We start from the raw sequence: 24,974 nt of genomic DNA on the forward strand, positions 1-24,974 counted from the left end.
CATTTGGGGGACACCTCATATCTAAACTATAACAGCTCCCTTCCTCTGTACTACAGTTATTTTTTTTTCACATTTAAGGAGATTTGTTTCTTTGCCCATTCCTAGAAGAAAGTCTCTTCTCGTCTACAACTAGACAGTTTTGATTTCTAATGCTAATATTTTTTCCCTTTATGAATAGCTAAAAGATTAATGATTGTAATCTTGCTTTGCTTGTTCAGTGATCCAGCAGACCTGGGGAAGGTTAAGAAGTAGAGTCTACCTTGGGTGAATTTCTTACCTACATGTTTTGTTTCTAGGAGTAAACCAGCTATGCTGTCCCATATCCCCCCACCCCCACCACCACTAGAATTAAGTGTTTTGCACAATGTCTGCTTGGTGTAACAGTGTCTTTTGGGAGGTTCTACTAAGTACCATGTACTGTTCCCTTTCTTGGTGAGATATTGCTAGATCATCCTTCCTACTTTATAGTGTGACAGCACCACATTTCCATACACTTAGTTTTAATTTGGCTTTATATCAGGCATTCTGATGTTCAACTATTCGTTGAGCATGTGTAGAGCACCTGTAGGCATTGAGCTCTTAATGGAGCAGAAGGAAACAGTAATTTGAAATCATAATGAAAAGTAAAATTTCATACAACCATGAGAAACAATATGAAGAAAGATGGGGGATAGTAGGAGAGTATATGATAGAATTTACCTAGAAAGACTTGTGAGGAAGTGACCATTAAGCTGAGCAATGAAGGAAGAATGGGACTTGACCAGGAGGCAGAATGCAAAGAGCGTTTCAGACATAGGAAACCACACATGCAAAGACTGAACAAAGTCCAATGTAGCCAGAGCATTGGTGAATAGGTAGTCAGGGAGAAATTGTAGTACAGGGTTAGGTTAAGTGTAAGGCCAGACCTTGCAGGGCTTTATATTTTATAGGCCATGCTGAGAAAGCATTTGCTCCATCCTAAGAACAGCGGGTAGCCACTGGAACATTTTAAGCAGAGGAAAATGTCTAAATTATTTGTGCTATGAAAACTCTGATTTAGGTGGCAATTAGAAGCAGGGCATAGATGGAAAAATTGGGGGAGCACTGGTAATGATTTTGCTTTGGGAGCAAGATGAAGAAGGAAGAGTTGAGAGTGGCCCTTAAGTTTTTGGCATGAAAAATAGCATCAGTAGTGTTTCTGTTAACCTGAAATAAAGGAACAAGGGGGGAGTACCAGGCACTGGGACAAGATCACGAGTTGTTTTGGATGCATTAGGTGTGAAGTAGCATGAAACATACAAGTAGAGAGTAGACTGCTGAATGTATGGGTAAGGCCTAGAGAAAAGAATTAGAGGTAGGAATCTGAAGCCTTTGCATTAGGGAGTTAATTAAAGCAGTAGGTATAGATGAGCTTACTTAAAGAGAAACCACAGAATGAGAAAAGGAGAGCCAGTACCGTGCCTTGAGAAATGCTTACTATTAAAATGGCCTACCCAAGGAGGATGAGCCAAAAAGGAGCAACTAGAGAAATAGGAAGGAAAATTAGGGTGATGATAAGTCACAGAGGACAAGGGAGAAACTGTTTTAAAAGGAGGGTATAATCAACAGCTCAAATGCTGTGGGAAACTCAGGCATAATGAAGAGGGAAAATTGCATATAGTAGCATATAAGTCACTGGTGACTCCCAGACCTGTAAAGTACTAGATATAGAAGCCATGTGGAGTTGGGCTGAGGAGTGAACAAGGAAAGAGGACTAGACTGTGACATATGTTTTGAGAGATTTAATTATGAGTGGGTGGGGGCTGGGAGGAGGGTTATGGAGTCCAAGGAGAGCTTATTTGATTTTGTAAACGGGAGTCTTGATCATGTTTATAAACTGATAGGGAAAAATCAGGAAAATTGGTGGTATGAGGAGATAAGAGAGGTGGGTTCCTGAACAGTCAGGAAGCGGGGGGCAGAATTTGAAAACAGGTGAGCAGTAATGTAGGTAGGTGAATGAGTATAATTGTATTTAGCATTTCTTCCCCATCCGTAATGTAGGTGTCAGTGCCATCTTCTGAAAGGGAAGGGGGCTTTATATGTGAGTCCAGGTTGCCATTTAACTCAGAAGTGTAATAAATAGTTTTCTAATTATATCCTTACCTCTTTCCTCCCTATCTTATAAACAGCTTTATTGAAATATAATTCACATACCATAGTTGCCCCATTTAAAGTTTACGATTCAGTGTCTTACCTATTAATTGTCAGATTTTTTCCTGTCAGAAAGAATCGTGAATAATAGAAATTAATGAAATTATTTTGAAAAAGCAGCATATGTGAGTAGATTATAAGAGAACATGTTACCAAATGATTTCCTCTTGACTCAGAAAATTCTATTTTAAGTTATTAAAAATATGCATATGGGGGCTGGGGATGTGGCTCAAGCAGTAGCGTGCTCGCCTGGCATGCGTGTGGCTCGAGTTCGATCCTCAGCACCACATACAAACAAAGATGTTGTGTCCGCCAAAAACTAAAATAAATAAATAAATAAATATTAAAATTCTCTCTCTCTCTCTCTCTCTCTCTCTCTCTCTCTCTCTCTCTCTCTCTCTCTCTCAAAAAAAAATGCACATGGGATGATGAACTTCTGTCAGAAATCTCTGAGGTGTTATAGAGAATATAGTAATCTTGGAGGTGTATAGAGAATATAGTAACAGTGGACTCTGCTTAAAATCAATACTGAATAAGATTTCATAATGTGATTACTGAAGGATGATTTATAAGCATTTAGAAAAGAAAATTGCAGAAATCAGTATAGCCTTAGTGAAAAGGTCAACCAATGAACTTGATTTTAATTTGTTACATTCAGGAAGCGTAGAAGGAAAAATAGCATGTTTTCATTTTATCAAAAATTTAACAAAAAACTTAAAAAAAAAAAAAGTTGTAGGTGAACAGCAGCATACCTTTGTTTTATTTGTTTATTTTTATGTGGTGCTAAGGATTGAACCCAGTGCCTCAACACATGTGAGACAAGTGCTTTGCCACTAAGCTACGGCCCCAGCCCTAACAAATACCTTATATATAATCAGGGATATGATAAATTATGGTATAATGGTGTATTAAGAATTGTAATACAAAAATAAATAAATAAAATTTTAAAAGCTTTTTGAATATGGTGGGCTCCACTTGAGATGTTTCAGATGATAGAAAGGTGAGATGTCTTTCAGAATACAGAAGTCCCCACAGTCTTGAGTGATTGACTGATACTGGGATTAAATAGTGAGAAGATTTAAATCATTCATTATGGGATCATTTGCTTCAGTTTAAGAACAACATTTGCAAAGGTCTAGCTTAAGCAGCAGTGCCTGTGAAAGCCAGAGAGGTTAGTTCACTCAGAGTTCTCTGATATAATTCAGAGAAATTATAAATTTCTTAAAGATACTGGGCTGTGTTACCATTTGTGATGGGGAATTGGTGATCTGATGTCTTCTGTATCCTTCCTTTTGAGCTAGAATTAGAATACTAGTTCTCCCTTTCTTAGAAGATTATTTAGGAAAGACAGGCAGGCTCCCTTCAAATAGGAGCCTTTGTGTGGAAGAGAAATTAGAATACTGCCAGATTTGCAGGGCAGACTCAGAGCCAGCAGACAGTGTGGTGAGACAATGTTTGTCTCCTTATAAAATTGTCTAATAGCTATCTAATTCTGAGATCTGCCAATGCTGCTTTACTGGACACTGGAAATATTCAAGGTGAGGCAACATAATCATTTGGTGAGAAGACCAGGACGTTGTAAAGGGAGTACCATGGGACTAGATGATTCTTTAAGGACTGTTACATGCTGATGTTCTGTGCATTTAAGTTACTTCTCTTAAGGTATATTTCTGGTCATAAATGATTCATTTTGTTTGTTTGTTTGTACTGAGGATTGAACCCAGGGGCACTTTACCAAGATCCACATCCCAGGCCCTTTTGTTTTTATTTTGAGGCTGAGGCTGGTCTTTAATTTACACAATCCTCCTGCCTCAGCCTTCAGAGCTGCTGGGATTATAGGCATGAACCAATGTGCCTGGCTAAATGCTTCATTTTAAATGGATTTTTACAGCCATTGTGTTTTTCATTTATCTTATTTTACCCAAATCTCCTTTGTTGGTTTATTACCTGTAACTTTTTTCAAGTGTTTTGTGTGGGGGTTTTTAAATAAGCTTTAGGGTTTATAACATACACTGCTAATTTATCACAGTCTAGTCACAAAAACTGTTACACTGATTTAGTTATTATAAGACCCTTACAACACTATACTTTCATTCCTCCCTTTTAGCTATTATCACCATACATTCTTTTTTCTGCATGTGTCATAATCCCAGAATACATTGTTATTTTTTGCTTTAAACAGCCAATTCTCTTTTGGAGACCTTGTTTTAAATAATATCTTGTTTTAAATAAAATCTTTTACATTTGCTCACATACCAGTGTTCTTCCTTCTTTTGTGTATACCTAGTACAAATCTACTACTAATGAAGCCTTTCAGCTTCTATATGTCTCAAAAGCTCTTATTTCATAGCCTTTGTTTTTGAAAGATATTTTTACTGAGTGTGAGATTCTAGGGTGGCATTTTGGTAGCATATGTTTTTCAGCACTTGTTACAGTGTTCCTCCCCTATGTTTTGATTTTCATCATTTCTGTCAAGAAGTCTGTTATTCTTTGGTTCTTTATCCACATGTGTTTTGTTTTTGTTGTTTTGTTGTTTTTGTTTTGTTTTGCCTCTGAGAGTTTTTTATTTAATCACTGAATTCAAGAAATTTGATTGTTCTATTCCTCATTATAATATTCTTCTTGTTTCTTGCACTTGGGATTTTTCAGTATTTTAAGGATATTATAGTTCTTATCAAATTCAGAAATTTTATTTGCATTTTCCCACATATTTTGTCTGTCCTTCCCACTGCTTTGAGGACTGCAGCTACATATATATATATATTTAATTGCTTAAAGTCATCTCATAGCTCACAGATTTGATGTCTCCCCCAGCCCTGTATTTCATTTTGAAGAATTTTCACTGCTGTTTTTAACCTTTCTTCTGTAGTGTCTAATCTGCTTTAATCCCACCCATTGTAATTTTTATCTCGGACATTGTAGTTTCAATTCCTTGAGTGTTTTTGTGTCTTCTCTTCCTCTATTTAATGTACTCAATTTTTCTTGAACATATTGAATAAGTTGTAATAACTGCTTTAACATTCTTTTTTATTCTGCCATCTGTGTCATTTCCAGGGTTGTTTCTTTTAGTTGGACTCCTCATTGATTGTGTTTTCCAGTTATAATCCTCTCTAGGCTTGTTGTTAACTTTGCTGAATGGGACCAGAGCAGAGGTTAGGGCTAATTTTGTGCAAATACTGAGGCAAAATCATCTTGAGCATTCTTCTTGATACCCTGTAACTCTGGGGTTTTCTATTCAGGCCAGTGGGATCAAGAACTCTTTTCAACCTCAAGTGAGCTCTGTGGTTCTGTTCCCTGGCCATGGTGACTTACCTTATCAGCTCAGCTAAAGATGCCAGTAGGTTTCAGCAGACCTCTAATTCACTCTTTCTGTGCCTGCTCTCCTTCCTGGTATTCTTCCCTGCAAACTCTAGTCTTCTTGGCCTCCTTCCCAGCTGGCCTCCTCAACTCACGGAGATGGCTTCCCATCCCTGTGCTGTGGCCTGGCAGTAAGCTAGCGTGATTGTAAGGTGCTCTTTGCTTGTTTCCCTTTTCCAGGGATCACTGTCCCATGCTGCCTGAAGTCCAGTATTTAAAAAGCATTGTTTCAAGCCTGGTGCTCTGGAGGGTGAAACAGGAGGGTTGCAAGTTCAAAGTCAGCCTCAGCAAAAGCCAGGTGCTAAGCAACTCAGTGAGACTTTGTCTCCAAATAAAAATACAAAATAGGGCTGGGATGTGGCTCAGTGGTTGAGTGCCCCTGCATTCAATCCCCAGGACACCCCCCCAAAATAAATAAATAAATGGCATTGTTTCGTATGTCTTATTTTATTTGCTAGTTTTCATTGTGGGGGTAGACAAATCTGACCCTGTCCATGGCCAGAAGTAGAAGCTCATAAGTGACTTTTTATTTTCCTCTAACACCTTACCTTTGCATTTAGTCTTTTTCAGCTTCATTTTTTGTCCTTTACTTTCCTCACATCTTTCCTCTCACAGGCCCTATAGTTTTCTCTCTCCCTCATCCCTGTCTCATGCTGCTTCTGTTCCCTAACACTCTTTTCTCAGAGTTTTCTCAAACTCAGGGTCAGTTCAGGTGCGTCTTCCCTGATATTTCTTCAACTTGAGGAGAAACTAAACCTTTTCTTTTCTCTTTGTTCTGTTTCTACCATATATGAACTGGATTTTCATTGTTCAAGTATATATGTATTGTACACATGCGAACCTTCCTGAGGAATGTGCATTTTGGTACCTGGATAACACCTGTACATAGTGTTCAGCTCAGCTCCTAAGGGCAGGGATGGAGCTCACACTTAGGTCTGAGTGTCTTTGATACAGAGAGGAGGCATTTAACAAATAGCTGTGTTGCATTTTGGTAAAATGAATTGTTTTTCTCCTCTTCTTCAACTTCTCCCCCAAAATTAGGCCACAGAAGAAGTTTCCAAAAATCTGGTTGCCATGAAAGAAATTCTGTATGGCACAAATGAAAAAGAGCCTCAGACAGAAGCAGTGGCTCAACTTGCTCAAGAACTATATAATAGCGGGCTCCTTAGCACCCTGGTGGCTGATCTGCAGCTCATTGACTTTGAGGTAAGAAATCAGTTTCTTTTATTTTCAAAAGCAGTCCTTTTCCATATGTTCCCTACTTTGGAACATCATAAGATCCCCACTGGGCTCTTGGCACCAGGGGTTCCTGACCTCTGTAAGTAAGCCCAGGCTGCCTACCTCATTAGAAGAGCAAGGGCAGGAACCTAAGGGCATCTCAGGCCCACACCAGGGTTTGCCCCTCTTTTTCACCACATTCTATGTAGAGTTTCTTAGGTATTCCTTATTCTCTTTCATTCTCGTTGTTTTTCACAAAGAGCCTCAGACCACCGTAGTGGATTACATAATCCACTCATCTTGGGCTCCCAATAAAAACAATCTAAAGAAAACCATAGAAAGTTAGAATTTTAGAGGTAGATAGATTCTAAAGAACATCAGTTGTCACAGAGATCATATTATGTGTTTTGTTTGCTTGACACTGCTTTTACATTTTTAAATTATTATGTTTAAATAGCAGATTTTATTCACAATTCTGTATTTCTGGCTTCTACTGGAAATTTGATTCTGGCAGTTTGGGGCCAGTAGTCCTGCTTGGCCCTTCAGCTGGAGCAGAGTAGCAACCCAGAGTATCCATATGTGGATTTACTGTAGATAGCACAGCTTACTTTTCCATCTTAGGGCCTGCTTTATCTGTGCACATCACCTGCCTGGCCTTTGTAGGCACTTGAGATTATCACCAAAGCTTATGCAGCTGGATCATTTTGTGTTAAATATTTAATGAACTTAGCAGTGAGAATAATAGTCCTTGATACCAGCCTGAAAGAACTATCTGAGAAACATATATGATAATGAATCTCTCTGTCATGGTCTCAGGCAGTTTCTTTTTTGACTCTATCATGAATGTGCTTTGTTTTCAGCCCCAGTGTCTATCAGCCTAAGTGATGAGATGTCTCTGCAGGTACTTAAAAGAGAGCTACATGTTCCAGGGGGAAATGACAGCCAGATTAAATTTTGGAAAAAGGTGATGAGAGGGTGTAGTTCAGAGGTCACTTGAATAAAGGAAAATGAAAATTTATTTTTTTCCTGTAGAACAGATAGAACTAAGACATTTTCATTTATATAGCTGATGTCATGTCCTTTTAATAGTGTACAAAGGTAGAGATATACTGGAACATATAGTTCTTCTCCTTTGCCTGCCTACACTTATCTTATTCCCCAACCTGGGCATGAAATTGAAATTCATCTGGGATTTTAGAGACATTTATTTAAAAGAGGTATGTGCCCTTGGGACCGGTTCACAGAGACTTCCATTACTGCACCTGAGCTAGTGTAGGCCCCAGGGTGATCTCTGCGTATGCTTTTTGGTAAGGTACGGGAAAGCTAGCATTTCACTCTCCTGTGGCTTTGTTAGCCTTGTGACAAGTAGCTACTCAAAAGCATTTCTTGGGATCAACTTTTCTATTTGTTAATTTCTGTGCAACTTTCTGATTGTAAAGTTCTCTGGGTAATAGTAAAGTCCTTCTATTTTGTACAGTGGTATAATAAAGTTCTGGTCTCTGAACTACTGCATTATGTGATGCTTAATGCCTTCATTATTAATCTTTGTGAAATTTTATCAAAACAGAACTAGTTTAATAGGGGGATATGCCTACTTGCTACTAAAGCTCAACTTCTTACAAAATTCTTTGAATTTACTATGCTGGCAGAGTATAATTTCCCCTCCTTCCACCAGTATAAAAAAAAAGTATGTGTTGTTCACATACGAATATCCTGTTTGAAGCTGCTTGTTCCACTTGGGTGGGATTCAGATCCCTGTAGATTGTAAGCATACAGCAACATTTTGTTTTCTATATCTGAGTTAGCATGATTCTCAGAGTTAGAAATGGTTGAAATTTCACGGGGAAGATAGTGAGATTTCACTTTGTTAACACATTGTTCATGTTAAAAATAGAACACTATTAAAACTTAGAAATTGGAGTTATAAATAAAAAGATAAAAGACAATGTAATGCCTATGGATGTTTTAAAGTCCGATATTTGGTCATAACTATAAATATACAGTGGTTTTCTTTTAGTTTATTTGGGAGGGTATATGGGCATTTGATGTTTATAATTGTATTCCTAATAGGGCAAAAAAGACGTGGCTCAAATTTTCAACAATATTCTCAGAAGACAAATTGGTACAAGAACTCCTACTGTTGAATACATCTGCACCCAACAGAATATTTTGTTCATGTTATTGAAAGGGTATGTACAATGCAATAAAATTTATATTCTTAGTTGAAAATAAAAAGGAAAGACTGCCTTGGGAGAAAAAAGAAAACCAGTATGGTGAATATGGGGAACATTTTCTCTTTACTCAGCTTTTTGTCCCGTATATCTTGGACACATTTCCCTCCTTAAAATTCAACCTGTGAGCTAAATTGAATGTAAAAATACCCTGTAGATGGAGTTTAAAATTAGGCAAATTGTGAGCCTTTAAATTCACAAATTAAAGTTAACTAAAGGAAAGACATTCTTTGATGTCTTATCTGTTTTCTAAGATTTGAAAAGTTGAGTTGCATTGAAATTCAAGCTAAATCTTGCATTTACAGATGTCTCGTTTATACCTGGTCTGCACACTGGAAGGCCAAGAACACCACTTCGGGTGGAACACAGAGCCACACAGAGGCACTGTTTGGTTAGCAGCGTTCTTGTCATTGTGATTTGGTGCCCCTTGAGTTTCACCTCAGTGTTCACTCACTAATCCACTTAATTTGGTAATGCACAGTGCATTTTCTGGAATCACTACTGGACGAAACAGGCATTTATGATTGGGAAGTTTTTCACTTTAAAAAGCAAAGCAAAAAACCCTAAAAAAAGGAAAAAGAAATCTTCTCCCCCATCACTGAGCCTCCCTGACTGGCAAGGTAACCTATCGCTCAGCACCAGAGCTATTTAACAGCCCTGGGCATGCTGTGCCACTTCTGTCCCAGCACTGGCAGTGTTCTGTTAAACTGGAGGGCAAGCACGTTGCTGGCCTGTCTGGTGGTGTGAATCAGCTTGCTCTCCTGCCCCTAGCTTTGCAGCTTGCCTCATTCTGATTCATATCTCTGTGGTTTAACACTTCCCTCAAGTTCAAGCTTGTTTAGATGAAGCGTGAGTCAGTGCCTGTGTTGCACACCAGCATTCTGTTTCCTCCTTTCTATTTCTAACCATCTCTGTAGCTTCTTCAAATGTTGCCTTACAGAACTTTTGACATCTAATTTCTTGTTGTATTACCCCATGGTTGCCGTGTGAACACGTAGAAAGTAGCCTGGAATTTTGGTGCTCTTAGAGCAACATCCTGTTGGCTCTCTATATTTTTAAAGCCAGTATTTCCTTTTCCATAGAAACTAGTGGTTATTAAGATCTGTAAATTAATTATCTCTGCCTATGATTTCACTTTACAGTAGCCAGGGATAATGATATAACCATTGTTAGATATTGTATACAGTAAGACTTTGGAGATACAATTTAAAGTCTAAAGTTCTTCACTGGGCTGACCTAAGCAGAATCTGCAGCCAGAAAGAAGCATAGAGAATGGGAGCAAAAGAGTGAGATAGCCTGCTCCCCAGCCCCCCCCACACCCTTGGTCGCAGGCACTGTGCATACTGCTACAGGGAAAGCACAGCAAAACCTCTCCCACCCACAGCCCCGCCTCAGCAGCCCCTTAATGTCCTGTGTTCTTACTTGCTCTAGTCTTTGCCTCTTTTCCTTACACATGAGTTCTGTGCATCCCTGGTACATAATACACAACAAAATAAAGTGTACAGAAATAGTTTAATGTAGTCACAATGTTATTTAAAAACCTAATTTCAAATTTTTTGATTGTTATAAAAAACAGCATATTACAGTTTCTTTTCAATTGAATTCTAAATAAGGTCCACAAACTAAATTTGATTGATATGACTCTGTTAATCTATAATAGTTAATGAATACCCTCTTTTTTCTTTCTTCTTCTTCTTTTTTAAATATATTCATGTCCTTTGTTTGTTGGAGCAACTGGGTATTTGTTTGTAGACAAATCACATATTTTGGATTTTATTTCTGTGGTTCTGTTCAACATGTTTCACTATCCCCTGTTCCTTTAAAATTGGTGGTTAGATGTAGGGGTTTAGATTTAGGGTTAGTTTCAGATTCCCTTCGAGTAGGCGTATGTTCATGAGTAGTGCCATGTATGTTTTATTAGGTGGCTCTGGTTATTCCACTTCAGGTGATGTTTAGATTGACCTCTGGGTACAGTCTATATTCTGTCCATTGTAAAGTACTCCATTGGCCTTGTACCTGAAGGTTTTAATATCCATTGAGAGTCCTTATCTAGATTAAAAATGGCCACTTCCTCTTTCATTATTTCTTCTCTATATAGCTATGCTTCTTCTAAAGGACAGCCTCTCCGGGGCTGGGGTTGTGGCTCAGTAGTAGAGCACTTGCCTAGCATATATGAGGCACTGGGTTTGATCCTCAGCACCCTATAAAAACAAAGAAAGAAGGTATTGTGTTCATCTACAAAAAAAAGCCCCCCAAACAGCCTCTCCTAACCATAACTTAGTTATTACAAAATATTGTCTTTAAGGGAAAGGTTTATGTATGTCATTATTTTAGTATAATTAGCTGGTGTCTCTGGCCGCTTTTTACGTGATCATTGAGTTTATTGTTTAAACATTGTTATTAACTCAGTTTTTTTGTTTTGTTTTTAAAAATAATGGAGTCATTATTTTTTTACGGTCAAGTTGTCCCCTCTTCAGCCATTGGGAGCTTTTTGAGATTGGTTCCTATGTCCTTTTGGCAAGGCTCCCATTAGTCTGATAGCTTTCTTGCTTTCTGGCACAAGATGACCACCTTACTCATTTTGAATGGATCCTGCCACATCTGGAAACAACTGTTTAAGGAGGCCTGTGAATTGCCTTTTAAAGATTTTTGGGTTTGGTTAGACTACTTACATACAATGGGATTGTCTTCTTGGGCTGTAAGTACTTTGGTGTTGGCTATTTCAAGGTATTATGCTGCTAATATTAGTGTGTACATGAGGTCTTATTGCTTGTGTTGGACTGAATTTGGAGGCAATTATTTTTTTATAGGACATTTAAAAGTTATTTTACTCTCCAGCCTGGTGCTAACAGGTTGTATAGCATAACTGTTTGCCTTATACTCATTAGTTTATGATTTAATCAGGTAGACAAGCTTGACAAACTTCTTATCAAAACCCACCCAACTTGTTTTACCAAACTGTCTTACCCTGTTCTTCTAGTCTCCTACTTATTAAAGATAAGCAGAGATGGGGTTGGGGATCTAATTCAGTGTCAAAGCACTTGCCTAGCTTGTGTGAGGTCCTGGGTTTTGGTCCCCAGCACCACAAAAAAAAAAAAAAAAAAAGGCAAAAATGAATTGTGCGATCAGCCATTTTTGTGAGAGGCAGGGGTTGATAAAAGAAATAGGACTTAAGATTGAAATTCCAGATGGCTTAGAATTTGCATAGGCAGGAAAAATATAGAGACAGCATCCTAATGGTGTATTGCTGGGAACAAAGGTTCAGGGACAGAAGTGAATACCATGTGATTGGCAGCAATGAAGAATAAGCAATAAACAGTAAAATCTGAGTGTTTTATGGCAGAATCAGAAGATGGCATTTTACCAGAGTAATAGATTGAGGGGAAGACTAGACATTAAGTCCAGAAATTTGTCTTTATTTGATTGACAAGAAATAATTTTAAGTTCCTATACTGGAAATGCTGTTGCTTGTGGGTTGGGTAGATTGGTTATGACGGAGCTTGAACAATGCTGGTTGGGAGGCCTTTGCAGTTATTCTGGCAGCATGAGTTAATGTACTAGTGGGAAGAGATACAAGAAAATGAAACTAACATGCCTCAAAGAAATGTCGAAAAGGCCTGGCAACACTGAAGCTGGGAAGATTTGAAGTGAAGAAGGGAAGGTTTAAAACCGTGCTGTGCAGTACCATAGCTACCAATCACATGTAATGCTTAATTTTCAATTATTTTAAATAACATTTAAAATACAGCCCCTCAGTCACACTGACCTAATTTCAAATGTTTATTAGCCACATGTCCTAGTAGCTACCATTATGGTCAAAAGAGAGACCATTTCCAACATCACAGAAATTTTTGTTAGGCCTGATTTAGACGTGGGTATCAAAACAGAAACAATGTCAAATTACAGAAATGAGGCAGGAGAGTTGTTGGGTTATTTGGTGGAGGAAGACAAGATGGTATTTTAGACATGTTGAGTTTATGGTAGATTTCTAACTGAAGTTGTCCAGAAGCAACAGAAAATGCCTAACTTGAGGTTCGGGACTAGATTTGAGCAGGAGGAATTTAGTAGTGGTGAAAACCTTGAGATGGTATAGGTTTTGGGCCAAAGGCACAAAATAGGAACAGAGGATAGAAAGGAGAACTGAGAGAATTTCTTCTTTTATCCTTCTTCTTTTTTTAATAGAGCAATGAAAATATTGGCACTGTCAAAACACTTAAGTAGAAGGATCTTTTGTTATAAGTAAGGATTGTTGTTTTAGCCAAGAGGAAGCCTTTGCTGGCCAATTAGTTATTTCACAGGAGTGTTGGGAAATGGAATTTGACTGCAAGAAACTACAGGAGCATGTGAGTGGGAAAGAAATGAAGCCAATGCATACAGCTTGAAAGGAAGTAAAAGAAAAGAGAACAACGTGTCTGAGCAGGTGGCCCAGTCCAGGCAGAGGGCTTGATGCACATGGGAAGAAAAGGCCCCTGCTTGGCTGAGAGGTTTTTCTTTCTATGTCAGAGATGGAAAAGGTGAGAGACCTGAACTGAGATAAAGGGAGGCTGTGTGTGCAGAGCTGGTGAGGCGGCACCAGTCTGATCGTCCACTGCTGGTGTTAGTGGTCCCTAGCTCTCCATGCAATCCTTAGGACTAAACTCTCGACTTCTCAGCGTTTCCATGTAGCCCAGAAACTTGAGTACTGTTTTGAGTGTTAAAACTTCAAAGTATAAATGCTGTATATTTGATAGACCTTATTAGATACTATGAATTTCTGAATTTGGAAAAATGTTTTGTATTGTTTTTGATCCAACCATTGGTGGTGCTTCAAGGTGTTAAAAGCACCACAGGTAAGAAGCTAAGCCCAAATGGAATGACTGGTGTGACCTTAATACTGACTTCCAGATCTTGTTAAAACCTTGAACAGTGGACTTCCATTCACACAGTCATTCTTGTGGCTGCTGCTTTTTGGCTGAAGGCAAGCCAGTGCAGGTGGGCCCTACAGGAAGCTCCCAAACCCAGGCTTTCCTCAGAGAAATACCTTTTGTAACCAGTGGTCACTTGATTAGGACACATGTCTGAAACTTCCTGTTCTAAAAATTTGAAGTAGTCATTCTAAAAGTTTTGAGAGAGCAATCATGTTTGGCTTTTTATTTGTTTATTTTTACAGGTATGAATCTCCAGAAATAGCTCTGAATTGTGGAATAATGTTAAGAGAATGCATCAGACACGAGCCACTTGCAAAAATCATTTTGTGGTCAGAACAATTTTACGATTTCTTCAGATATGTTGAAATGTCAACATTTGACATAGCTTCAGATGCATTTGCCACATTCAAGGTAACAAAAACTAAAATTCTAAGTACACTTGCAATTCAGATCAAAAAGTGTGCTTTTTTTTCCCCTAAATTTTCTCTGCCCTCCTAGCCTACACACTGCTGCCCTCTAGTGGGAAGAGAGAAGATGAATTTTATATATGTTGGTATGATTTTAAGTATTTGTAATAAAAGTCACAGCTTACAAAAGGTGGAAAAGTTAGATTGTAAAGTCTGTCAAGAAGGCAGAAGTTCTGTATGGTCAAAATTGTACTTTCTTGTTAAATTATCCATTAAATATGAAATACAAATATACAGTTGGCCTAACAACCTGGTCTTCTGTGTTGGGACATTCTATAGCAGTTTCTTTGGTTAAGCAACAGACGAAGTCATTGGCTTCTTTTCAGGGGCCATGTTGATTTGGAATGTACATGTCATTAAATACTAGAACCACATTCAGGACAGAGATAGCCACATTGTTGTCATACCTGTGTCCTCACACCAGAGCACATCTATTAAATGCCAGGAGAGGACAGAATCACTTGCACTATTCCAGCTATTGCTTCCTCCCTCCCCTCATCCACTTTATCTCCCTTGTTGTGGATTTGTATGAATTAAATACACACATGATACCACATGCAGATTTTTATTTGAGTTGCAAGGTTCTGTGCTATTTAGTTTATATAAATAAAGCAATAATCTTGTATTTCCCTAATGAAAGCTTTATATATTATAATTCCCCTCTATAAAATGTCTGGTCTTATATGTAAATGTTTAGAACTATTTCATATACTTACACATAGACGACCATGCTCAGAAACCATGGACTCTATTGCAGTAGAAATGTCCTCTTATCTTGTTAAGTTTCAGTTTTATGATTATAAAGAGCCCGTGACATAATGAGCACACACCTTGGGCTTTAGATAAAATTTATATCTGACAGTGAATGAACACCCTTAGGATAGGACAGAGTCCAGGGGACTGGTCATTAGGGTTTTACTGAATGAGTATAAGGTCATGGTGTAAAAGGTGCTCAGGATTTATTTCCCAAAACCATTAAAGAGGATATCAGAAGCTTTAGTTAATACTTCAGATACTTAAATGTCAATGTACAAAGCAAAACAAATTGAATTTGAGATTATAACATAGAGTGGTCACTATGATGTCTTAGGTGTCACCGCAGTGGTGGGATAGGACTCATGATTAGAATGCATCGACGGAAGGGAATGCCCCATTCAGGAGCAGCAGCCCGGCCTGAAGGGAGGTGTGTAGTAGCACCTTGTGTCAAGGAGAGAGTCCCCTGTGTGGAAGGACAGCCAGGATCCCGAGAGTGGCAGCACTCTGGGCGCGTGAGGGTGAGGGAAGCGGATTGAGGCGCAACAGTGGTGTGGGAGAATGCAGCCAGACCCCTGACCACGTGGAGGACATACTCCTGGCACAGATGACCAAATTGGCTCAGAGGTGAGAGAGATGCGCTGGCTACATGCCAAAAATGTGATATCTGACAGTCTTGATGGGCCTTGTTGATGATTTCATTTCAGTTAGAGTTGCTTCTTTGAGTGAATTCCCTCCAAGGAGAAAATGGTGGTGATAGAATCGCCATGAGTAATATAGTGCTGTCAGGTCTTGGTGGCCACAAAGGGAAAGACTGTACAGAGCCTGGCAAGCGGCCTTGAAGAAAGGGACTTCTATAAACAACTTAGGGTTCCAGGGGTTAGCTCTAGAAGAGAGGGTTGAGAAGCTGGCCTGGCTTCTGTATCTCAGGTGCTCCCAGTTATACAAGAAAGAGAGCCCACTAGAGTCCGTGATCAGATGCCTCTCCAAGAATAGCACAACAGGGCCCCTAGCCAAGACAGAGTGCGAAAGACACAGACCTAACACTTAATCTCATGGGGCTAAATGGCAAACAGACCGAAGCTCCCTTACACACCTCCCTGAAAGAAACTTCGGTCAGGACAGAGAGAACAACCAGACCAACAGGAACAGTCTGGCATCTTCACACCACAGGTGCTGACAAGGAGGGCAGAAGAAGGACCCTGTCCCCTTTGCTGATGGCCCTTTGCATGGCACAGTTTTCTAACAAAAAAAAAAAGAATGGATCTGTGTTCCATGTTCTCCTTAGAATGTACAACAGTTCTCCCCACAAAAAAAAATGTACCCCCTACACACATCAATTTTTGAACAAATGCAGCCTGTCCAAAACCCTAGGATTAGAGCCTATGGAACAGGTGCTAAGTCTTAAAAGGAAATAAAAATATCTTTTCTAAATACGTCCAAGAGTCATAGCTTGAATGAATGGATACTGAAATAGTAAGCCAGATGGTGAAATATTTGTTAGTGATTTTTGTTTTGTTTTTGAGGAATTAAGGAGATGGGGAGGAGAATTAGAAGGCCAACAAATATATTTCCAATTTTCCAGAATAAAAGAAGGTAGATTCCCCAGAGAGGCTGGTGGAGCTTGGAGCTTGATGTTTTACCTCTGTAAGGTTCTAGAAAGTATTTCTAAAGAGATGATTTCTGAGCATTTTGGAAAGGAAACCGTGTGCCCACAGCTACCATGGATTCGCTAAGAGTAAGTTCAGCCATACTAATCTCATAGATGCCAGCAGGTCAGGGGGGTTAAGGACGTGGCTGCCTGTTTCAAACCAGCTCTGCTGCTGATTTAACCTGCATCTCTCCATCTATTAAAATGTAGGTGATAATACAAGTATATAAGGGGTTTTGTACCTCTATGCGGTCTTTGCACAGTAAACGTCACTGTTAGATGATTCCTTCATTACAGTGAGGATGTGCTAGATACTGAAACATCTACACATCTCTTCTCATGGAAACAGTAAGCAAAGATGAACCAGATGGAGTTTTATCATAGTGATTCACAACTAAACAAAGCCATATCCATACATTGTTGTCAACTGGATGCATTTTGTAGCCAATCTCCACTGGGCTTTATCCCACCTGGCCTAGCTGAACATTTTTATCATTTATTAATGACCAAAGGGTGGCAAGGCATACTTATCTAATGTGTAGGTCCTAGCCAAGAAGGGAAAAAGAGAGATTAACAGTAGATCCTAAAATTCAGGATCCAGAGGGGACAGAACAGAACGAACTAAATGCAGATATGAGATCTCCCACTTGAGGACCTCATTGTATAAAGAATGGGATAAGGGAATAAGGTGTAAATAATAATAAATAATAAATATTTTAATAAATTAAACAATTACTAAGTATAATAATTACTATGATACAATTAATGATACTCAAAAGAACCTTATGAAGTAGATACTGTTATCATCACCTTCATATGTGATGAAAAGCCTAGACATATTGAATGAAGTCAGACAGTAAGTGGGAAAATCATATTTGAACCCAAGCCAACTGACCTGACTCAGAGCCCACTCTGAGTAAATAAAATTCTGAAGATTCCACTAAAATTAAGTGGTATGTTGAATACAGTCTCCAAAGCTCCATGTGATCACAAGTATGTAACCTAAGGAATCAGTGTTCTCCCTCAGTTATGAGCTCCTCAGGTGGTGACATGTAAATGTGCTCCATTCCAGGTGCTCCACTTTAGGCGGCACTTAAACAGTAGATAACTTCCAGAAGACAGTAGATTGTGCTCAGAACCCATGATTCAAGGAGAGGTTAAAGAACCGGGCATATTTAACCTGAAGAAAAGAAGACTTGGTCAGACTTTGCCATGAGATACTACTTGTATTCAAAGTGGGAACCTCTGAAAAATGAATTGCAGCCATTCTGCCAGCCTTAGCAGTATTTGGAAATAACTTGGAGACATATAGTTATAAATCAAAAAGAGGTTTTTGACTCTAGTGCAGAAAGAACTTATTAATTATAAGAGCCCAGAGATAAACCACATAAGTGAAAGAATTGAGTTCCTTGTCCCTGGACATAGTTGAGCATCGTATGGGAAATGGGGACAAAAGACTTGCTAAGATGCTGTGAAAATAAGCCCCATCCCCCAGGTAGCAGTATTTTTTCAGGGATATCTGTCACCTGCTGTTTGGTGCCCAAATTCAAACTTTTAAGAAGGTTTCTAATTCAACCCATCCTAAAAATTGGCTGCTCAGTTTCCTGGACCTGGGACATGATCCCTGGCCTTTCTTCAAGTTATATCAGTGCTTTGGATGTACTGAAATTCAGATAGGTCATAAATCCTTTCCCCCGCTCTGCTGGTATGGTATCACATGTAACTTATAAACTTGTTGAGTCGCTGACCACATGCCCTTTTTGCCCTTTATTTTCTCTCTCTCTCTCTCTCTCTCTCTCTCTCTCTCTCTCTCTCTCTCTCTCTCTCTCTCTCTCTCTCTCTCTGTCTCTCTGTCTCTTCCCACACACACACACACAGTTCTGAGGACTAACTCAGGGTGGCACACACTCTAAGCAAGTACTCTACCACAGAGCTGCATCCCCAGTCCATTTATTTATTTATTTGAGACATGAATCTACTAAGTTGCCCAGGCTGGGCCTCAAACTTAGGAGCCTCTGCCTCAGCCTCCCATGTAGCTGAATAACAGGTGTTTGCCACATGCTCAGCTTCATTTTCTTTTCTGTTGGTTTCTGTCCCTCCCTGACCCATTATTTGAGCTCTCCAGAGCTTTTAATGATAGTCACTAAGTTAAGGTTTCTTCTTACCTCTCAGTAGATGGAGGTAACTCCCAAAGCCCTGTCTCCTTTCCTAGTATTAGCCTTTTTCTCTGGGCTGGCTTTATTGTTGTTGTTGTTGTTTTAAATATTTTTTTAGTTGTAGATGAACACCATACCTTTATTTGTTTATTCATTTTTTATGTGGTGCTAGGATCGAACCCAGGGCCTCACATATGCTAGGTAAATGCTCTATCACTGAGCAACAAGCCCAGCCCCTGGTGCTGGCTCTTAACAGTTGCTCCTTTTCTTCAAAAATTCTCCTCCATTCCAGGCCCTTAGAATGTCCTCCTTGACCAAAGGACTTTTATCCTATTATGCACCAGGGCCCAAACTTTAGCAATCTCACAACTTCTTCAATCCTTTCTACTCTGCAGCCATTGAGATATGCTTCCCACATTGACCACAATATCCTGATTTCCCAGAGAAGAATAAATAGATGGGAGATGTTAGAAGTCCCTCTTTTTAGGTGTGGCTCAGTTGAGAGCCTCCTGCCCCTGCTTGAGTATATCCTTTAGAGGAAATAACGCACTCAAACCTTCAGTAAAATCGTGGTGCCCAACATGGTTACACCTAGAGATCTTTGCCTAGTAGAACATTTGGTGGATGCTTTCCCCTACCCATCCCTAAGGCCTTAAACTCAGTTAAGAGCCAGCATCTCTTAAGTCCCCTCTCCCCTCACATTCTATTGTATCAGATTGTGGCAGAATAGTGAACAATGGCTCTGTGGGCTGTACTTCCTCATACTGGCCTCCGGAGTGATTCAGCCACAAAACCTTAGAAGTGACAGTCTTGTGTGGACCCTAACACATCCTTTAATTCACCCTCAGTTCACTTATTCATTTGTTCTTTCCCCAAGCCCCTGATTGCCTGCCCTATGCCAGCTTCAGTGCTGGGGCTTGGCAGAAATCCACACACACAAATGCTGCCCTTGTGGCACCTACTCAGGGAGGCCAGCCATAAACAAAGCACAATGACAGGCTGAAGGGTGGTGAGTGCTCCTTAGCAGGCATGGACTTGGTGCTTTCTCTGTTGATATCCTCACATTCCTTCTCTTTGACTCTGACCCTATGGGCCAGTGCACTGAGATGGTGGAGACTCTCCTACCATTTTCATCTTTGTTTCCATGAGGGGACACTTTGCAGCACTCTGCCAGGTCACAGTCTTCCACATGTAACCATGTTAAGCAGCAGATTTCTACTGATGATTTCAGGAAAGTGGCTATTCTTCCTGAAGAGTACTAAAAATAAACTCCAGATTTATTAATTTTACCTCTGTAATTCTCAGAAAAAAAAAAAAGGGCAACCCTGTTAAGATCAGGAAATAACAGTACTGATGACCTTGCCTAGAAGTTTGAACAACTAAGTCTTTGGGATGGGGTTAAAAGCCTTCTGAAAAGCACACTTTTGAAGATTGTTTAATGTGATGTTTTTCTAAACATGTTTCCTGGTTTTCTTGGTTCATTTATTGATTTACTAAATATTAAGCTCTTCCTAGTATGGAGCACTACATAAGTACTGGTGACCCAAAGGTTAGTAAAAACAGACATGACCCTTTGTCTATTTTTGTGTACAGAAGAGACTGTTTTCAAATAATCCCATAAGCAGATATAAAGTTACAGTTGTGACCATTGCTTTCATGCGGTGACCAGTCAGGAATGGTTTCTGAGGAAGGGATGCCCAGTTAAGAGCTGAGGCTGGGTGGTAGGTAACTAGGTAGAGGGAAGGCCTATATGAAGGAAGACCTTTGGGGAAGGATGGTAACAGGAGTAGGTGACAAAAGAGCTTCCTGCAGAATCCCTGAGAGCTGACATCTCTATCTCTACAAGAAAAGTCAAGCTGTGGCTCTTCCCACATGCTTGACCATAGAACACTGCTTAGAGCATTTCTCAGGACCAAGTACCACATCAGCAAGTTTTAGGAAATGCTAGCCCTGGGCAGCCTTCAGCTGTAAACAGGAAAGAAAACAAGTTAAGGAAAGTTGAATCAGAGAAAAGGGGTTGCTGGCACTGACTTCTCTAGTAGGTGGCACTGAAGGAACTTGACTCCTTGGTTCATCAAACATTGCCTGGGCATTCCTACTATCACATGTTCCCTTCTCTTTCCCACCTGGGGAGACCAAGGCTAGTCATGGCCAGCTCACAGGTCCCTGAGACAAAGGGTCTTATTTTATTGTCTAAGGCCTAGCACCTAGAATTTTTCCTAGCTCAGGATTATTTCTGACTTGAATGATCTGTGAGTGTTGCCTTTTTAGGGTGAGGCATGAGCTTTTTTTCATAAAATACCAAATAGAACTACAGGTCAAACTAATTATTAATTTCACATTTTTGTGATATTCTGCTTAGTTAGGAACTAATGTTTATAATATGATGGGGCTTTTAAAAAACATTCTACCTCTGATAAAAGACCGCATTAGATTTGAAACTGGTTAAATTTAGGAGGAAGATAATAGAACCTTCTGATATGTCTAAAATAAAAGAAATTTCCTCTTTCTCCATTAGGAATACTAAGCAGCACAGCACTGTTTGACATTCTACAACTGTTAACTTGTATTTCACTTCTTTAATCCCTTTGTTATTTAGTATATTTGTTCATTGCCTTTTATGGGTTTTTTCCTTCTAAGAATTATAGATCTGTCATAGCATAACCATTAAAATTGCGATTTCATATTATTGATGATTTTATTCCCTGTTGAATAGAATCACTGTTTTCAGTACAATTCATGAACAGTAATACATAATAAGTTTTTATCAGATAAAATGGCATGGAATGTTTTAGGATTCTCTTTTCTGGAAAGAAATTTAATGGAGAACAACTGTAAAAATATATATATTTTCTTTTTCTAGGATTTACTTACAAGACATAAATTGCTCAGTGCAGAATTTTTGGAACAGCATTATGATAGAGTAAGTATGTGAAATATTATTTTAAAAAATTGAAACTTCTGTTAACAGCAATGAAAGATTTAAATTGCATTTTGCCCCAGAACATTGATTTTGCATGCATAGTATATTTAATTAGTGCTATACTTGTTTCTCTACTGCAACAGTGTAGAGTGTTACTAGGTCAGAATCAGAACCTAATCCTTTTGGTTGATACACTGCCCTTTGCATCTTTTCTTAGTTTAGAAAAGGAAAATAGGCATTTTGCTGCTGAATGAAAGTACAGTTAAGTTAAAAGGAGAATTATTATCTGACTTTTAACTTTTCCTTCCTTTTCCATCAGTTGCAGTATATACATAGAGAGAAAGGGAGGCAGCAGCTGGTAGGATGAGAGCAGCGCTGGCCTAGGGGGCAGGACCCCGCTCTGCTCCTGCTTCACTGCTAACTACTTTGTGGCCATGGCCAAGGCACTTACTGCTTGGGGACTTAGAAGTCCTCCCTTATTTGTAAAATGAGGACATTGGACTAGCCCATCGGTAAGGTCCCTTCCAGCTCTGAGTCAATGTCAGAAAGTCCCTGGTAATGGTGACCCCACCCCCACCTCCAAGAATTGTAAATGCTCTGGGTGCTTTGTTGACTTGATTCCTTGTGACCCACACAGCCACCCCAGGACCACATTGCTGCTTGTTCCCTTTCACTACACCAGTTCTGCTTCCTCTGAGCACTTCCCTCCATACCCCCAGCACTTTCTTAACGTCATAGTAGTTTAACTCCATGTTGTCTAAGATCTAATAGTTACTCTTAGAGAAATTAGAATATCAACAATCCACTTAAAATTCATACCTATCCCACAAGATTTGGCTTAGGCTTAATTATTCCAGTAGTCCTGTGAATCTTTGAACTCATAAGTATTATTATCACTTTATTGTTCCTTTTGCTGGTCAACTACATAATAAGATTCTTGGAAGCAAATTCTATGCTTCCTCAGTCTTTGTCTTCTCATTTTCCCCTACGACTCCCAGCAGCTCAAAACACCATGCTAAGTACATACTAAATTCTTCATACACAGCCTCACACATGGCTTAAATACTGCCAGTTCTTTACTTTTATTTCTGCCTATGGGTATTTGGATATGGGTATGGTTTTTTTTGGTATGTGATGACTTAAATTGGCAGCACTCTGATTTCATCAGGGCCTTTTCCAGCAGTTGGAAACATGGGCTTTCGTGTCAGACTGCCCTAGGTCTGCCTTCAAGTGCCAGCCCTGTGAGTGTACTGATAGGACCTTAGGCAGCTGCCTTCATTTGCCTCAGGATCTTCGGCCCAAAAGAAGTCCCTGTCTACTGGGGCGTGTGGGCATTAGACAAGGGTACATACTGGAAGCACATAGTTTTTGGATGCTAAAGCCCCTGAGATAGTGCTAAAACACAATAAACATTTAGTAAATTTTAGCAGCTTTATAATTGCCACATGGTCTCAAATTTTATTTATTTTATTTTTGGTAGCAGGGATTGAACCTAGGGGCATTTTACCACTAAGCCACATCTGCAGCATTTTTTACTCTAGCTGAGTTACTGAGGCTGGCCTCGAATTTATGATCCTCCTGCCTCAGTCTCCAGAGTTGTTGGGATTATAGGTGTGTACTTCCATACCTGGGTCTCAAACATCTTTTAACATGCCAGAATATCTTAATTTAAGATACAGACTAGCTGATTTCCAGGAAATTTACTGAGAGCAGAAAAAATCATTTTCTACATGTGATTAGTGAATGGCATCATTTAACATGATTTTATGTATGTGAGGAAACTAACAGAAATGTGTCCAGGGTAGTAAGATCTGAGGGAGGAAAAAAAAAACACAAGTGAGGTTGTTACAGAAAAATTCATGCTCTCAAATTCTAAACCCTTTGGCTCTGAGTTTTCTAATAACCAAAGCATCATAATATTTATTAAGTAAACTATGTGCTGGTTGCTCAGAAGAAATGTATCCTTCCCAAGCACTGGAATCTGAAACAGACTTCTTCCACTCACCTTCTTAAAGGGGAGTCAGATCGCAGTGTCACACAGTGGGTAACAGTCATTGCAGGCCACGCTGCAGCATATACAGTACTCAGCTAAAGTGCAGTTCCCTGAAAGCAAGTATTTGAGGGGGCTCACAGGTGGGTCGGGGCAAGTGCCCAGGTTTGTTACCTGTCCTCTGGCTGTCCTGATCCCAGAGAAAATCGGACCTATCTGGAGGAAAGCATGGACTACAAACATACTCCTCAAGTTGTTCCCCGTGAAAGTGATTTCTTACAACCAAGCTTATCCATATACATGCAGCAGAAAATCTTAACTTGAATTTTCTGTCAAGAACTTAAGGTGTATGTATTTTTTGTTACTGATTAAAGGTGGACCTAGCTCTTTTAATCATCATTGCAACAGTTATTTGAAAAGAGCAGTTTTAACTTACTTGCATGCAAATTAAGTGACTGCCTCAAAGCTAGCCCCAAGCCAGGAGTGCCAGAGAGTTAAATATTTGAGGTTTCATGGGCCCTGTGGCCTCTGTCCACTCTCCTTTCTGTGATACCACAAAAAGTACCATAAATAGTTCATTAGTACAAAAATGAATTTATTTGTAATAAGCAAATGAGCATAGTAGCAGAGTTTCAGCAAATTCTGCAATGGGCTGGATTCAGCCTGTGGGCCTTAATTTGCCAACCCCCTCTCTAAACCCCAGATGAATGGCTAATGAGAACTCTTCCTAGGGCATAGCACAGATGGACCAGTGACAAAGCAAGCATTATGTAGCAGCCACCACACCCAGTGAAAAGTCTCAGGAAAGATCAATACCCAACAGAGTCATACTGATTCTTCAAACTGGCAACATTTTAAACCTATCCAAAGTTTAAAAAAAAAAAAAAAAAAAAGCAGAATGTATATATAGCCTTAAAGCTACCTGACCTTCTAAAAATACTAAATGTTTCAAGGACAGCCTTGGCCTCTTTGTTCGTCCTCTCCATTTTCTACTACCCTGCTTTAGGGAAGTGACTCACAGCCCTTGCCATTCTAGTAACACTTCTTGTTAGTGCTGCCACTTTGAAGATCTTGTGGCCTCTTGTCAGCTCTTAGATTTGTAGCATCCTGTCTTCTCCAGGTCCGCCCTCAAGCTATGCCCTTATTTTTTTA

General features: G+C 39.4%; 1 protein-coding gene across 1 annotated transcript in view; it reads left to right on the forward strand.

The window, feature by feature from the left end:
• Positions 1-24,974, forward strand: part of Cab39 (calcium binding protein 39) — a 77,331-nt gene that overhangs the window by 45,839 nt on the left and 6,518 nt on the right. Inside the window, exons 3-6 of the mRNA XM_078018194.1 lie at positions 6,568-6,732; positions 8,815-8,933; positions 14,125-14,293; positions 21,773-21,832. Coding sequence (XP_077874320.1) covers positions 6,568-6,732; positions 8,815-8,933; positions 14,125-14,293; positions 21,773-21,832 — 513 coding nt within the window. The remainder of the gene's footprint in view (positions 1-6,567; positions 6,733-8,814; positions 8,934-14,124; positions 14,294-21,772; positions 21,833-24,974) is intronic.

This window comes from Ictidomys tridecemlineatus, chromosome 7, assembly GCF_052094955.1.
Source record: "Ictidomys tridecemlineatus isolate mIctTri1 chromosome 7, mIctTri1.hap1, whole genome shotgun sequence".
In the NCBI taxonomy this organism is placed as follows: domain Eukaryota; kingdom Metazoa; phylum Chordata; class Mammalia; order Rodentia; family Sciuridae; genus Ictidomys; species Ictidomys tridecemlineatus.